Raw genomic sequence first — 17,138 nt, forward strand, 5'->3', positions numbered from 1 at the left:
AGCATGCACTGTGCAAAAAGGACATGCACGATTGCATGCATCCACCTCCCTGCAACTTCAGCGTGGACACAAGCACAGAAGCTTTCCTTTCTCCCTCCGATATCGATTACCCCCCCGCCCCCGGTTACACACATATGCATCAAAAAGACACAGAGACGAGGCGTATACATGCAAGGGAATCTTCCTCCTCCGCTCTTCTCAATCTCTGTTAACCTTCACTCTCTTTAACCTTCCCACACACATACATTTACTCACACATACATACACACACACACAAAGCACACATAGCATTTCCAGGACACCCAGCACGTCCACTCAGCGGGGGACTACATGGACAAAGAGGTCAGGATTCACCTTATTAGAGGAACTGGAGCCCTTGAGGGGTGAAACAGAAGAGAACTACAATATTTAGACTTTATGTGAAACAGACACACACACACACACACACACACACACACACACACACACACACACACACACACACACTGAGACACTGAGTGACCTACTCTCTGTTGCCTCCTGTTTTGTTTTTAAAGAAACAGTCCACATGAACTCTTCATGAGTCTATGTGTGTGTATATATTAAGGAGAATGATAGAAAGACTCAGGAGAGAAAGTGTGTACATGATCATGTGTGATCTCAAGGGATTTCAAAACTACTCCTTACTGTGCAGCAAAATGTGAGCTATACGAGATATGCATTCATAATAAATGTATGCCACATGAATTATGCATGAGAGGCTTTGAAATTACTTATGGCCCATATAACACGTGCCATAAGGAGGCTCCGCCTGCAGCTGTGTTTTGACTATACCAAAGTATAGTCATGTAAAGACAGCATTATAGTCATCAGATTGACTTCAGTTTATGTTTAATGTAACGATTTCAGCAAAAAAAACTATTAATTTATTGATTTTTACTGCAGATTATATTATGTTTTTACTAAACTTCATAATGCTGGGGTAGTCCTGACTCTGGTTTTGCTGTCAGTGTGGAATCACTTCATACTCTGACATCCATCTGGAGCGGGTAGTCGACTCCACTAATGGTATAACTTCCTCCTTGTGTCTTAAATTCTTCATATAAATCCCCAGAACTGTCAGCGACTCTTAATGGGAATGTTACAATGGACCGCAGTCAGATTACATCAGCTATCTCCACACAATATGAATATATATCCTGTATAATGCAGTCACCTTCACATAGTGAGACCTACTGCAATAACATACTGTAGGGCTAGGAAATAACAACATTATTTACTATACATTTACAAAACACTTAGTAGTGCCAACAACGCGTCTATTACATACCGTATGTGTTGGGAAATGTGTGATGCTTATGTAAACAAACAGTGGAATTATATGATAGCGTAGCCTCACAGAAGCCCTAGATAAAATACTGTACAGCAACCTGTTCTTGGCGTGTACTGCCTCTTGACCCCCATCATGCTGCTGCACAGGATGAGCAGGTACAGGAGATGAATGGATGGATGGTTGTCATACCTCAAAGGCAACTATAACATCTTGGTAAATGGTTGTATATGCAATTACAGGACATGAAATGTTGACATACCATCAAAAGCAGGATATGTTTCAATGGGAGCCAGACTGTACAACAATCACGTCCTAACATCCACCAGTGTCCACAATTAAACGCTGCTGACAGGTGTCTTTATTCTGTCTACCTAAAGCTGGGCATACACTGTACCATTTTAGAAATGTTGTTGTGTACTTCCTACTCCTACTGTACGAGTAGATCGTTTGCGATGTAAAGCCAAAGCTCACAATTTATGTTCTCACGCTGTACGGTCCGATCCTCAGCCACAACCTGAGTGCTCACACTGTACGTGTAAAATAGAAAAGAAACACGGTCGGTCGGTCGGCTCCTGTGGGCCGTTCTTGCTTTTGACAGTTGTCAATAAAGATTTGTTTGAAAGCTCTGAAGCAGGTTAAGTTTGTTTCCTAGCAGAGGTCTGTACGGGTCACAGTGCTAACAAGGCAGAAACGTGCTGCCTTGATCATCTGTGCCATCCTGTCCACTTATATCTATATGTAGATAACTATGCCTGGTGACTGCTTCAAACTGCACACTACAACCGTGAGACAAACCATCTTCTTTTTTACAAGATGTTTCACCTGTTGGTACATTTTAAGTACATCTTCCTAGAATTATTAATGAAGATACATGTTTGAAAAGGCCAGGGGGCATGTTGTAGTTCAGTGGGTTTAAAATGTGTACACCATGTAGAACTGTACATAAAACATTATGGTCTGAAATACTGCATCCTCTCTTAACTCTGTGCTGCATGTCCTCCCCTGAGTTTTCCCACTACTGTACGTACGCTGTCAACTCCAACTGGACAATAAAAACTGGTGGCGACAGTAAGACCACTGGCGAAGTCATGTCGAAGAAGAAATGGTGGAAAATGAAATACTCTACACAAAAGTGAGAGGTCACTTTATGAAATCCGTTTTTTCCGAACCCAAATTTTTTCAGGTATATTTTTGTTCAGGTCTGACAGAAGGTTTTACAAAGGTGGCTTGTAAAAGAGGACATTTCATAACTCTGTCCTGAGAGAAACATGTTTGGTTTGGAGTCTGTAGCAACACAATACTTCAGCATGAAGACAGTGTGTATGTGTGTGTGTGTTTTTGTAAAATAATAATCTGAGTAAAATAAGACAGAGGGAAAGAAGGAGGGAGGGTATGATCTTCAGTTTGCTGTTAATTTGCTTTACAAATGTCACAATATTCCATCTATCCATTCATTATCCGTAACCACTTATCCTATTCAGGGTCGCGGGGGGGCTGCAGCTGATCCCAGCCCACATTGGGGCGAAGGCGGGGTACACCCTGGTCGCCAGACTATCACAGGGCTGACACATAGAGACAGACAACCATTCACGCTCTCATTCACACCTACGGGCAATTTAGAGTCAACAATGAACCTGCATGTCTTTGGACTGTGGGAGGAAGCTGGAGAACCTGAAGAAAACCCACGCTAACACGGGGAGAACATGCAAACTCCACACAATAATATATAAGATAATAATCCATGATATGCGTTCATATTTTGGACACCATTTTAGGGCAAGTTTTAAAATATTAACACGAAGGATTTCCTGGAGTGATAAAATGAATTTTAAGTGCACTAAATGAGATTGGATTCAACACGTTAATGAAAACCTTGAGGAGAGTGACTCCACCATAAAATGTGGCATACGTAGATAAGGATTATCTGTATGTGTGTGTGTGTGTGTGTGTGTGTTGCTCGGGGGCGGTGGTCCTTTGACAAATCTGAGCAGTTCAGATTTAGGCGTGAGCTTTTTTTAAGCCCTTACAGTCCAACCAAGACCGTCAATTCCAGAGAGGGAAAGACGGGACATATTTTTGTGTAAATCTCATTTTAAGCATCTCATTGGTATTCCAAAAAGTTGGTGTTGAACTCATTATATAACTGTCTGGGTTGCTACACTATGCACCACCTGTTTAATTTGAACACTGTTCACTTTCACAATGCACACTGAAAACCTAATATTGTACTGTATGTGCAAGTTGTTAATAATATGAATTCATCCTGTACACAACAATGTAACAGAACCTCAGGACAGCAACTACAGAAATTTGGATTGATAACCTTTCCTGAAGTACTGCTCAAGTTGGTAAACAAACAGCCAAGAACACATACTGCCCAAAGGAGTTAAGAGGGGCATAAAATGTCTCGCTATAATAGATTTGTCCTGTAGTGATGAGCACATCTGTACTCGCTTGTTTAGATGCAAGAAAGTTGTATTTGTTTACTTTATTATCTGTATTGTGTTGCATGCATGTCATTACCGCATTAATATGAAATGAAAGTAGAACTTCTGATACATCCAGACAAGACCACTGTCAAGAACAGCATTTACACATTGTGTTGAACTTGAGGGAAGATTGTTGATTGCTTTGCGGCACAAAAGTGAGGATGTTGGACGGCACAAAGCAAGAAGATGGTGCTGTTCTTCCGGCACAAGCCACGTATTCAAAAGTTTCTAAAAATGTCAGATGATGAGTGAAAAGCCCAAAGAAACACAACCTCAGTGAAGCCATAGATGCAGCAGGACCGATGGCAATGAGGCAAAGGAAAGCGAAAGTGTGATAACGAGGTACATGGTGCAAAGAGCAGTCAAGTGTGCAGCGAGTGGCGGCGCACTTTTAGGTGTTTTGGCAACATAGACGTTGTTGGATTGCAAGAAGTCAGGTTTCTATTCAAATGTAGTAAACATTTTAAACCAATTTCCAGAAAATCTGCAAACAAAATAAATGTGTTTTCATTAACTAACGTTATGCGAATATCAGGGAGCTGGCCACGTTGAGATAAACACGCTTGTGTCCAGTCCCAATAAACCATTGCAGAAGAAGAGGGCGGAACAAGATGACGACGGAAAAGTCGATACATCAAACTCTCCATCTCAGCCAAGCATAAAAACTTTGTTTTGGTATTTCAACTTTTTTTAAAATTTTGAATCATGTTTTTAATGTGCGAATTGAGGGAATCACTCTAAAGGTCTTTGCACACCAAGTTCATATTTTTCGTCTGCGTTTTTTTAAAATCCGTCATCCGTCATAAAAACCATTACGTGCAGAAACCTTGCACAATGATTCTGATGCATTTTATTATTCTTTTCATTGCAAAAATTCTAAATATGATGGATAGTGTTAGTCCCAAACGGGGTAAATGAATGAATGACATTAGCAAGAAGCTATCGTTTAGCTGCCTACAGCACAATCACTACTCTGATCTCTACTAATCTTTGGCACATCCTTTGTTTTATGACCACACCCGATTCCAAGCTGTTCTGCAATCACCTCCCACAATATATCTCTAAATTCTGCATCTCTGTATTCTTTTATTTCTTTATTGTAAAGTAAAGTGCTTTGTGCTGGGAGACAAAGGGATAACATCTTGGATAATGGGGTAATGACGGACGGTGGTCAAACAACCCTCTTTTGGCTTTTGACGGATGTGAAAAAACTGCATCTCAGGAAAATGCCCCCTAGCCGGCCCCATGCTGCACTTTGCATCATGCACAAATATGAAAATACAGCTCAAAGAAGCAAAATGTCCCTTTGTAACAGGAACAGACACGTGTAATGTGAAAGGTGACCTTATTTTAATGAAGGCTAAACTCATAAGAGAGAGGCTTGACCGTGGTTACAGTAATTATACCAAGCGGCAGCACACTTTATTAAGACTATACTGTAAAAGTTTTCAGTACTTACCACTTTGGGCTTGAAGGGCGGCTGTATCTCCCTGTTCTGGAGGCGTTCCCAGTCGATGCGTCTGAAGAAGGCGTGTTCTCTAATGTCCCTCTCTCCCTCGAGGCCGCAGCCCAGACGCTTGGATGGGTGTTTGGTCATCAGCTGTTCATAATAAGAAACAACAAGATGGGAATGAAGTTATTAAAAAGAGACTAGAGACTGACATTAAGCAGTGGTGATGATGATGATGGTGGTGGTGGTGATTCTTCTTACAGTGTGAAAGGCATGATACATATAGATTTTTCAACAACAAAAAAAGTAAAAACCTGTTTTTCTTTCTTCAATTTCTTCCGTAAATCCCACTCTCAGTCATACAGAGCACAGAATACAGTATGCAGACTTTGATTTCGTCAGCGTTTGGATTCATCTCTCTAAAAAGTGTTAGTGTATCAGGAAAACCCTCACTTTGTTTTCTCACACTTCTGTGAACTTTCACCACTGTGTTTTTCTAGGTCAGTAAGTGACAGTCAAACAGATGGGTCTGAAAAAGAGTGATATAATTGTTCTTTTTCCCGTCCCTCTGCTTGTTCTGCCTTTAGAGAGCCGCTGCCACTTCCAGTCGCACCGCAACAACATGAAGACTAAAAGTACTCACACGAAACAAAACCAACAACAAAGTCTGTCTGTGTTAAACGATGTAAGAGCCCTCTGGTACTAGTTAAGCATAATTATAGAAATAACGTGTCAAAAATGAATTTAAATGTTTGTTTGTCAAGCTTACATTTGGAGAGCGCCTATACATTCTTGGTGATTGAATAAACGGATAACAAGTTGGTCTGGAGGAGGAAACAAACGGGCCCTATTTTAAATGCATTAAAGCAATTCCTACTCATTATGGAACATAATCGCTGGCTGGCTGCTTGTTTTTCAAAGTGTGTTTATATATATGTATATGGAATTTCACCAGTTATGCTATTTACATAAATATTTTTGCATTAGCACTCCTGCCTCAAGGCAGTGATTTGTCCTGATTGAATTGCTAAAGAAGGAAAGAAAGCCTTTGGAGATGGACAGAGAGACGGGTGGGTTTCAGTATTGACAGTCCAAGGACAAAATGACTTATTCATGCGCTGGACTCTGAAAGGGAAATGGTGCTTTGTTTGACTGAGCTAGTTTAAATGCTTAAATAGGCTGGCTTCCATGCTTTGGTATCATATGCAGCGTATGTTTTTTTAAATGGTACGAGTACATGCATGCATGCATACTGCACATAGACACACAAGCCTCCAGTTAAATCCCTAATCTGGGACCTTCACATGTCACCTTGGCATGAATTATATGATATGCTTAGCAGTCACGCTGAGTGTGTTTTATTCTCTTACACACAGGGAAGACTGTGTCTGTCAGTCAGGTTTCATTACTAAACTTTACCAAATCTATATTTGTTTTGTGATGACATCTTTTGCTAAATTGCTTTAAAGGAATAGTTTGAGATTTTGGGAGATATATATTTTCTTTCCCGAAAGTTAGATAAGAAGATTGATACCATTCTCACGTCTGTCCAGACCACGCGCCATTGCCGCATTGCTAACATGGTTGCATTGTTGTTGTTGTTGTTTTCAGCAACTTTGGGCTTGGCTGATTGGCAGCTGAGGAGCTCAACATGTCCTTACTTTTTAGCAACTTTGTCTAATACACAGAAAGAAATGGTGGAAACAACCTCATATAAAATTCAAGCTGTCAATCATTCCTGCAGCCCAGCTCTGCTATCTCTCTCTCTCTCTATAGTGTATAGTTCTGCTGTAGTGATACATGTTGTGTTCATCCCATCTATCTGATTCCACTCTCTCAATCTAAATATATTCTAGGGCTGACGAATACAATTTTTTCTCGTTGAGAAATATTATTCTAAGGTATTCAAAGCTTCAGGACAGTGCCGCTAACCTCACTACTGTACACACACGCACCTCTAAACATAACAAACAGCAATATCCATCTGAGAATAATTAATAATAATTAATGTTGAATATGAATAATGAATAATGTTGTGCGATTATTGCTAATTTCATGGGCTATTTTGGGATTTATACATTATTATTACATACTTACTAAGTTTAAGTTTTTTGAAGAAAATTGAATCAAAGAGATAAAACAATCTTGATATGCTGATGCAAACCAGTGCACATAACTTATAATGCACATATTTAATTATTTTTTAAAACATATAACTTTTATTAGTGTTCTTATCACTTGGGTATTTTTATTTTATGTACTTATTTCTTCTGTTAGAATCTGTGCTGCTGTGCAACTGTAATTTCCCCACGGGGATATTATAAAGTGCTATCCTATCCTTTATATACTATGATACGCTAAAATGGCAAACTTTTTTCGGTGTTGAATATCTACTCGCAGGATCTTTGCAGGCCTGCAGCGAGCCCCTTCGACACACAGGCCGTGGGCTGCAGGGTTACATCTGAACTAGCAGAGTGCATCCAGCTGGCTGAGTACATCAGACAGCTGTTGACGAGGAAGAAAAAGTCATTTGCAGCTTTCTGTCTGTTCGCACGTCTGTCACCGACAGTGAGAAAGCATCGTGCTGCAAACACAAGGCTGTCACCATTAAAATGACACACCTTACACATTGAAATGTCCTTGACAGTGACTGACTGCTGGCCTGCCGCCGTGTCAATCAAACAATCCAGTTTTTTTGTTTCGTTTTTAAACTTGATCACTTGAAATACTTTGCATAAGTGTGAAAGATAATGGTCTCCTGCAAAAAAGTAAAATGTGGTGTTGACATTTCATGCGGAGCGTTTGATCATTCTGTCTGCAAACTGTTAGCACTCAAATCCCCCTTTCAGCAAAAGGTTTAGTCGCATGTGTTCACAAAGTGTGTACATAACTACATAACAAAGTTACCCTGCTGTTTCTGCTGAGAACATCTAATCGTTAGATTTGACGGGATGGGAGGGAGGGAGGTGAGACACAGAGAAAGAGTAAAAGGGAAAGCAGATGGGGTCTGTAAGTCAGCGGGGAGTCTGGCCAGGTATAAAGTGTGATTCAGTACATCAAGGCTTTCAAAACACACACACCTTAACCCTCTGAGAGACGCCGGGATCAACTGAGGCAAAACATCTGATCAAAGACGAGCCACACTTGTGCATGGCCTTACATTTTAAGAGTTGTTTAAGAGCGGTCTCTACGGACTAGCATGGTCTGAGATCTCCAGGTATATTTCTATGTAGGTCTTAGTGTTTGAAATGCCACTTTCCCATCGTTATGCCTGATTACCCTTATTATATACATATATGTATATAAACCTTCTGTTCCTGTTTTGTTTTTTTTTATTTAATTTTGTGCATGTTATTTTATGTGTATGTATTTGTATGCACATATGTATATTTTATATATTTTCATTTTCTTTATCATTGTTTATTTATACATTTTATTTTATTTATTATTGTTTATTTTTATATTTTTATTTTATTTATTATTGTTTATATATATATATATATATATTTTTATTTATTGTTTATTTATATATTTTATTTTGACAATACAACAGGAACCTTACTCACTTACTGGATGCTTTTGCCTCCAGAGAATCATTCAAGTAAATTAGTCAAGGGTAAAATTTTCACTGATATTTACCTCTACATCATAATTTACACTCAAAACATATTTATTTTTATCTGTCTCATTCTCTCGCATTAATCATAATGAACTACAACAGCATTGAAATAGGCGACCTATAGGTAGCATCCCATTATGTAGATGAATGTGTATCTATACCTGTGACCTATTTAAAATGTAATGAACTGTACAGTATATGCAGGCTTGCTAAAAATAGAGACTGTATCTGTATGAACAGTAGCACAATAAAACTCCACCGGCATGTTTGCATACAACAGATATACTGTATGCCCTTTTCACTGAATTACTCTTGTCATCCTCGACTACTATTATCCACTGCTGTATTAGCATCAGTTTTCTGTCAACATCTGTTCTTCTCTTTATCTCCCTCTAACCACTCTTTGTTTTATTTCTCTTGTTGTTGTTTTATTTCCTCCCTCCCTTTCTCTTTCTCTCTTTTCTCTCTTGTGTGTCAGACTGCTGGCAAGCTCTATGTATCCATTAAGAGGAAGTGCTGCAGCCAAACAAGGGTTGAGACAGGGACTTGGGCCGAGACCAGGACACGCAAAACGCATGTGTGCACACACAGCTAAGAAAAGGAAAGAGGGGGACAAAGGGAAACAAGTGGAGTTGAGGAAGGGACAAGGAGACAAAGCATGTTATTGCACAGCTCGTTGAATTTGCACTGCCTCTGGACAGAAATAAAACGGCCACTTTCACTATTAAAATCCTGCTATGCACACACACACACACACACACACACACACACACGTATACACAAATGTATGCTTTTCTGTAACCCTTGTGAGTATTTCCTGACATTTAAAGAAAGAGAGAAAGAAAAGCAAGGTTTGTTTACACATTCCTTAAAAACCCGGTGGACCACCATGAGACCTTATGTCAACAGAGAGAGAGAAATATTTTTTTGATCTGGTTTGAACTGTGCCATGAATCACACATTTGATGTTTGTCAATTTAAAACATAATTTTTCAAGTCAAGAAAGTCTCAGTTTGTCGTAGTATTATTTAGTTTTGTGTGAAACCGCTCAGCGAACTACATCTCTCGTCTCGCACAATATACGTCACCAACACTTGCGAGCTTACTAACGAGCCGGTCACTGATTACTCTGCAGCATGCATGGGAACAAATTACAATATAATAAGTTTCTGATTAAGTTGCCGACGTAAAGCCATCAAGTGGCGGCTGCACACGTGTGTCTGACCGGATATATGAACATGAGACTGCTGAAAACGGTCGTCTGCTGATTGACGGCGCACCTTTAGCTGTTAGTTTAGAAGGCGCTTGATTAATGCAGCGGAGTTTCCTATGAGCGAAGCATTTTAAACGTCTATATCTCAGTCGATCATGTTCATTTAATTGTTGGAAGCCAAAATCGTGATCACAATTAATAATCGATTAATTATGCAGCCCTATTGTACAGTGTGTTTGCTGCTCCCATGCTGTATGCAAATTTTGATTGTTTGTAAATAGGAAACGTGTCCACTCTGATAGTTGAACTTGCTCAAGAGGGGTTTGCTTTTGACTGTCCATACTGTTTTACATATAATAAGTATAATTAATTCTAGTCCAGTTTTCGGTTTAAAATGATATCTTATTACATTATTACTTACTACTGTATAATATACTGTAGGTTTTATATGTTAAAGACTATTTATTGTCAATTGCTGTAACAAATGACACGTTGTGGTGAATCTGTTTTCTATGGAGATGATACTTATACGTACATTTTGACAGTCAAAATTCACATCCTTCTACACAATTCGATTTTTTTTTTTTCTACTGTGTAACTGGAAAGTTCTAGACTTATAGAACAACACACTTTGTAAAATAGCCACAAAGCATTTGCAATAAACTTTTAAAACTGATAAAGCTACTTTCAGACACTTGTGAGAAGTATATTGGATGACCTCATACTTTCCCTTCAATGCTTTAATAATGCAAAATGTCACAGACAGGATAACTGGGCGGGAAGAGGAGGAGAGGGAACTTGCAGATGAGTTCCCAGACAATATTTTAAAAAAGCCTACACTTCATTCTTACAGCAAAATGGAGCTAGACTTCCCAGATGTTACGTCTAACTCCAGAAGGCTAAGAAAAGCCTTCCAGCAGTCTGCGACGCAGCCTGTCAGAAAGGACTTGTAGTCCTCTTACGAGAAGAATTATTTTGGCTTCAGTGAGGAGCGTGAAAGACTGAGCTTAAAATGCTGATTTACAGGATTTATAATGAGGTAGGAAAAGCTTTAGGGGGAAACAATCCCAGTTAAATGGGACAATAGACTGAAGGGGCAAGTTTGATATCAGACGGATGAAGTGTCGGTTCCACAGACAGCAATGTTAACCTTTTATGAATACCAAATAGACTCACCTATTATCATGTTTATGGATTTTGCTTAACCACAAAAACTGGTTTATAATAGGGTTGGAACGATTCATCTATCCCCTGATTCAATACACATGTAATCTTTTATACTTCTGGTGAATATAATCAGTCAGTTCTCTTTGTTAACACTTTATTTTGAAAACCGGACGTAGTCATACATCCGCTTACTTCGCCAAGTCCTTCTCTAGCTCTCCCGTCAGCTCCGTTCTCTTTATACATCCATGATCAGCTCCATCGGGGCCGTTTGAATGCATTTAACATAAATGTCAGTATATGGGTACAGTTGAAGCGTCGGCTGATTTGACCACGGAGATTCGAGTGACGGCCGGCTTGATCGCATGTTACCGTAATGTGATAACGTTTCCTGTCCATGACAGAGTTAGCATGCAGCTTTAGCCGTGATGTCTAGCTCTGCTTTTCCTGGCAATGTATGAAACCCAAAGTGTTTCCACACTTTACTGTATGTGTAGTGTTTACCATGTTGGATTTAACATGTGAGAGTGCAGGTCGTAACCAAGTGGACCCTTCGCCCTTTTTGGAAACTGATTTCCACTCACGGGAGCGTGTGCAGCTTCTTAAAGCTGTATCAGCCAGTTTATAGTCTACCGCTACTATTATCTGATTCAAACAGTCATTATGTGCACATACACATAACTGCATGTCCGTGGTAAAAGCAAAGGTAAAAAGTAGTGGGCTGGTTTACAATCTAGGGCACAGAGAAGGTAAAATAATGCAGTCATAATGCAAAGGAGATCATTTCTATAACCCATCCGTAAATCATTATAATTCCTCCCACTAGTGGAAATCGATTTTTGGCGAACGATCACTTTTCGGCACGACACCAGCTGGTTTTGTTTTGGTTGACGGATACTGAACGGATATAACGTCACGTTACTCTGATTACTACAATAAAAGCATAGACTCAAATGGAGCAAATATATTGATTCTGGCATTAAAAAAATCAATTTAAAAAAATCATTAAAAAAAAAGAAATACATAGGTGAACCGATTTTTTTTTACCACCACTAGTTTTAAAGGCAAAACAATTTGTCATTGATGGTAAAGAACGTCCACTCACCCCTTTGCAGATGGAGACAGCTTCTTTGGACATGGACTTGGGGTAGGACACGTTGTGCTCCATGATGGACTGGAACAACTCATCTTCATCCTCTCCATCAAACGGAGGCTGGGGGTGGAAGGAGACGATATTGAGAGTGTTGTTGGCGTTTCATCCATTATCACATAGTGGAGGAATAAATTGTTGCCGTTCTCTTGACGACTTTTTACTACTAAAAGTAAAATGTCACCATGTTGCACTGTGGGGATCCAGAGATTGAGCCCTCTCCACTTGTCAGGTAAATTGACCAAATTTAGTGAAAACTGTTTTGCCTCATGAATAAAGACGAAGAGGGCAGAAAAACAGGACACACGTTTGACTTAAAAAAGAGTGGCAAGAGGAAGAACAGGGGAGAAAAAGACACTAAACAACAAAGACAAGAAAAAGAGAAAACAAGAAGGAACACTGCAGAGTGCGTGCGAACAAGTTTCACAGGAAGACCTTGCAGGGCAAATGGAGTGGATGACCCAGCTTTTCCCCTGCTCACTGGGTGGTTATCATCAGTAACCATAATGTGGGTGTTTTGACAGTCCATAAAATGAATTATTCGTCATTTCCACTCCACTGGCCGCTTCGAGTAGAGATAGCCTGTCTACGTCATGCCCTCTTTACCTGATTTCACACCAGGCAGGGAGGGACAGAGGAAGGGAACATCTGAATAGGTAAAAACTTAATTGTTCAACAGTTCTGAGTTCATTTGGGAATGAGAAACCATCCTGGCTTTATGTGTTGCTTTAGTGTGGAGGAGCTTGCATTTGCATGTACTTGCACTTTTGGAACGAGAGTTACTTAAAAAAATATGTAAATAAGTCATAAATGTCTTAATAAGTCATTTAGTGCTGAGTCTTGGAAACATGTTTTATTAAAAGCCCAAAAAACCTTCTGATGGAGATTTCTTTTTAATGCACTATGAAGAGGACATGTTAAGATGTAGAGATATGAGCCAGACAATATATTAATCAAGCAAAGTGGTGATTACTCTTTTTTTTTTTCTATCTCTGACTTGGTCTGATTCCACTAGAATGAGGTTTAAGGTTGATGCTGAAACCTCTGTGTTTAGCAGAGTCATCATAAATAGCTAATGCTAGGCTAATCCGTGAAGAGCTCACATTGTTCCGATGTAACCACCACATAGTGATGTCTCAGCTCCACGTTAACGCTATGCTAGTTAAACAAACCTCAAAAAAGTAAGCGTGGAAAAGTAAGCTTCCCAAACCGGTAACATTAAAGAAGTGAGCAAATTGAATCGCCTCAATTTTTGCAAAAAAATGCAGACACACTTAGAGGCATGAAAAACACATGTCAAGCTTGGTGCTCTTCCCCAGGAGGCATCTTCATAACAATATCCACTCTCCTCCTTGTCTTGACTTGTTAAACCTGTATCTGATTCCTAAAGAAGCTCTTCTTTACCAGCCAACACATTATTGATACGCTCACTTCAGTAGCTGAGACTATTGTTCAGAGTATCGACTCGTGTCCACTGGCAGCACACCGTGTACTCTATCCAGGAATAAACAAAGAAACTGAAATTCACAGATCAGTGGTGAAGTGAGCTGTTCAACGCAGAAATATGAGAAATTTACTTTGCTCAATTTGTGCACAAATGGAGGCACTAAAAACAATACAAAGATCAAAGGTACAGTTTGTAGGATTTAGCAGCATCTAGTGGTGTGGCAAGACTACCGTGGCAAGCCTACTTTAGGAGTAACGGAAGTCAGACGGCGGCTGGCGGTACCACGGTTTTCCACTCTGGGGCTAACGTTACCACAGTTTCACAAGCGTGTCGGAGAACTACGGTGGCCTTCAGGTAATGTGAAAAGGTGTTTGGTTTGTCCGTTCTGGGCTACTGTAGAAACATGGCAGAGCAACATGGCGGACTCCATGAAGATGACCCGCTCCCTATGTAGATATAAAGGGCTCATTCTAAGCTAACAAAAACACAACGATTCTAAGTTTCAGGTGATTATACACTAATGAAAATATAGTTATGAATATTATATTCCATTTCTGCTAATAGATCCCCGAAATGTTACACACTGTTCCTTTAAAAAGACAATAGGTTGTATTGTTTTATCAAAAGAGTACTCCACCGATTTAACATTGTACTCCTGCAGAACCAGAGATAGTGTCTTTTGTTATTCCATGCATTCTTCTTCTTTGTCAAAACTTGGTGCCTATGTTACCCCCAATGCAACTCAACCGACAGTTCAGTCCGAGATTCAGATATGTTATACTATTAGTGGCTAATGGGGCAGACTAGAGAGGTCTGGTAAGCTTCCAGCCTACGTAGAATTACAGTCATAATCAAAGTCAGGGCAGGGCGAAAGTTTACACCATTTAGGATATGGTCTATGATTGGAGGTTGTTTTGAAGATGTTTTGTGTGTATATATATCAGTGTTTATTATTAGTGCTGGTGGGAAGGTCTTTGGGAAGCACCACCTGAGTACATTTAGGCCCACATAGGGCCTCGCTGCTCTGGGAACTTGAAAGTGGGAATAATGTGGGAGTGAGCAGTCTGTGAGCAAACTTGTGACTGTGTAAAATTGTCGGCATAATCTGTAGTAGGCAGTTACATAAGTAGTACCGTACTGTGTGTGTGTCTGTGTGTGTGTGTGTGTGTGTGTGTGTGTGTGTGTGTGTGTGTGTCTCACCTGTCCTGCCAGCATTTCGTAGAGCAGAACTCCATAAGCCCACCAGTCTACGGAGCGTCCATATGGCTGATATGCAATGATCTGTGGAGGAAGGAAGAGAAAAAGCTCAGAGGTTCCGCCTAACTCAAACAACTCGTCTCAGTCATGTCAAAGATGTTTGAAAATTCATCAGATGACGTCGCAGTGCTTTACTGTATCAACAATCAATTTTTTTTAAACTACTTTACAAAAAAAGAAGCAAAGTATGTTACCACTTTCATGTTGGTACACCACCTGGCTAACTAACTCAAAAAATGAAAGCAACCTTCTGAACTAGACCACAACATACTGTACACGTGATTGCTTTGGATCTGTAGATAAAATATGCAGCTAGTCACATATCCTATAAATATTTCTGTGCATTATTCATCCATGACAAGTTTCATCACTTATCCTATATTCTGTTACCTCCGTCTGCACTGAAAGTACACATCATTAGACTGCAAAGATGTAGCACGGTATTCACTCACAATGTATACGCTCCCTCTGTGTAATGTCATTTAGTCTTATTAAATCAAACAAATCTATATATCATATATTATATTATGCAATTCTATAAGACTGTGATATTGTAGCAGCTCTGAATGGTAAATTCAATGCAACATCAAACAAATTGTGCTTTTCTAAATGTTCTTGATAAGTTACCAAATGGTAAAGCAGGAGACATTTTTTTAGAGAAACATTTAACTCAACTGTGCCTTAAAATGCTACCGACACATGCATATGAAGTTTGATAGCAGCCTTGAAAACCCTGTTTCGTGAATTAAAATCACAACTCTTCATACAGTGGTTTGACCCAGACAAAGCACGTGTTAAGCCATGGGTGTAACCACAGCTGTGACTTGGCACAAATGCTGTATGACCCCTGAATCATGTCGATTTCAAATCACCTGCGACAACAACTTTTGCCATGGTTGAGCAAAGAAGATAAGAAGCTAGTAATTTCAGACAGGCAGCGAGCATTTGGTGCGTAGGAAGTGAGCAGATAACAACACACAGACAAGAGTCACTGTATATCATTTCGAAAAGATACGAGCACCACAGAGTTACAAAACAGTTCTCATGCGATGATGTTGCCGCAGCTGAAGCTGAAAAGCACAGTTCACACTTTTTCACAGAAACAAAAACAAAGCAAGCTCACGGTGGGAGTAAACAACAGTGAAGCCAGTGTGAATAAAACTCTTACTGACAAGTGTTTGCACATTTGGAAGGGCTATCTCGACACTCACAATTTGTTTCGTTCGAGTCCTTTTGTTCTGAATACTGACGACATGATTTTTTACTTCATGACTGAAATTGTGATTATTTATCTGGGTTATATGGTTTTAAGGTATGGATTAGTCATATGCTAATAAAGTTAAGCTACCAATGCAAAAATACAAGTCCTAATATCAAATGTCTGATGAGGAAGGTCTAATACAAGATGAGACAAAGTCACCCAAACCTCCTTAAAGGGATAGTTTGGATGTTTTGAAGTGGTGATGTATGAGGTACTTATACATATACTTATACATAGTCAGCGTATTACCTACAGTAGATGACGTTCGGCGCACTCCCAGTTTGGAGAAACAGACAGAAGTTACCGCACGGTCAAAGCGATGTACTGTTGTGGACGCAGGCAGTACCAAAACGTATTTTAGCCACCTACTGTAAAAGAAAGTCTCACCTAAAAAAATCAATATCAGTTAAGTGTACGCTATATTTTGAATATTTTTCGGTGGTTTACCTTGCCCTGAGTCAGCTATACAGTATGTTTCCAAGAGGGAACTGAAACCGTTATCTATGGTCTCGCCAAAGCCACCAGACTCCATTGAAAAAAAAACATAATTTTACCTCACAAAACATGGGAGTTGCTGGTCTACCGCTGCCTCGATCTTTTAGTTTGTTTGTGTTATTATGTGATTTTGATTAGTTCAGATTCTCCAAACAACAACAAACCAACCAATCGAGGAAGTGGTAGACCAGCAATCCCTGCGTTCTGTGAGTTTTTTTAAACAATGTTACAGTTTTTTCAATGGAGTCTGGTGGCTCTGTTGAAAGAGGATTGTCTGACGG

The 17,138-nt window shown here is 39.6% G+C and overlaps 1 protein-coding gene and 1 long non-coding RNA gene across 7 annotated transcripts in view; one reads left to right on the forward strand and one right to left on the reverse strand.

Moving 5' to 3' along the window:
• Positions 1-17,138, reverse strand: part of prkcaa (protein kinase C, alpha, a) — a 185,688-nt gene that overhangs the window by 10,701 nt on the left and 157,849 nt on the right. For 3 of the 6 annotated variants that reach the window (XM_037765172.1, XM_037765173.1, XM_037765175.1), the window contains 4 exons: positions 15,045-15,125; positions 12,353-12,460; positions 5,261-5,401; positions 355-375 (listed from right to left, as the gene is read on the reverse strand). In XM_037765172.1, coding sequence (XP_037621100.1) covers positions 355-375; positions 5,261-5,401; positions 12,353-12,460; positions 15,045-15,125 — 351 coding nt within the window. The remainder of the gene's footprint in view (positions 1-354; positions 376-5,260; positions 5,402-12,352; positions 12,461-15,044; positions 15,126-17,138) is intronic. The other 3 variants (XM_037765174.1, XM_037765177.1, XM_037765176.1) reach the window with 1 other exon arrangement.
• On the forward strand, positions 1,580-16,177 carry LOC119485536. Its single transcript, XR_005206296.1, has 3 exons — positions 1,580-2,032; positions 14,656-14,660; positions 16,166-16,177. It is a non-coding gene; the product is annotated as an uncharacterized LOC119485536 (long non-coding RNA).

The sequence above is a fragment of the Sebastes umbrosus genome, chromosome 3 (genome assembly GCF_015220745.1).
Source record: "Sebastes umbrosus isolate fSebUmb1 chromosome 3, fSebUmb1.pri, whole genome shotgun sequence".
Taxonomy (NCBI): Eukaryota; Metazoa; Chordata; class Actinopteri; order Perciformes; family Sebastidae; genus Sebastes; species Sebastes umbrosus.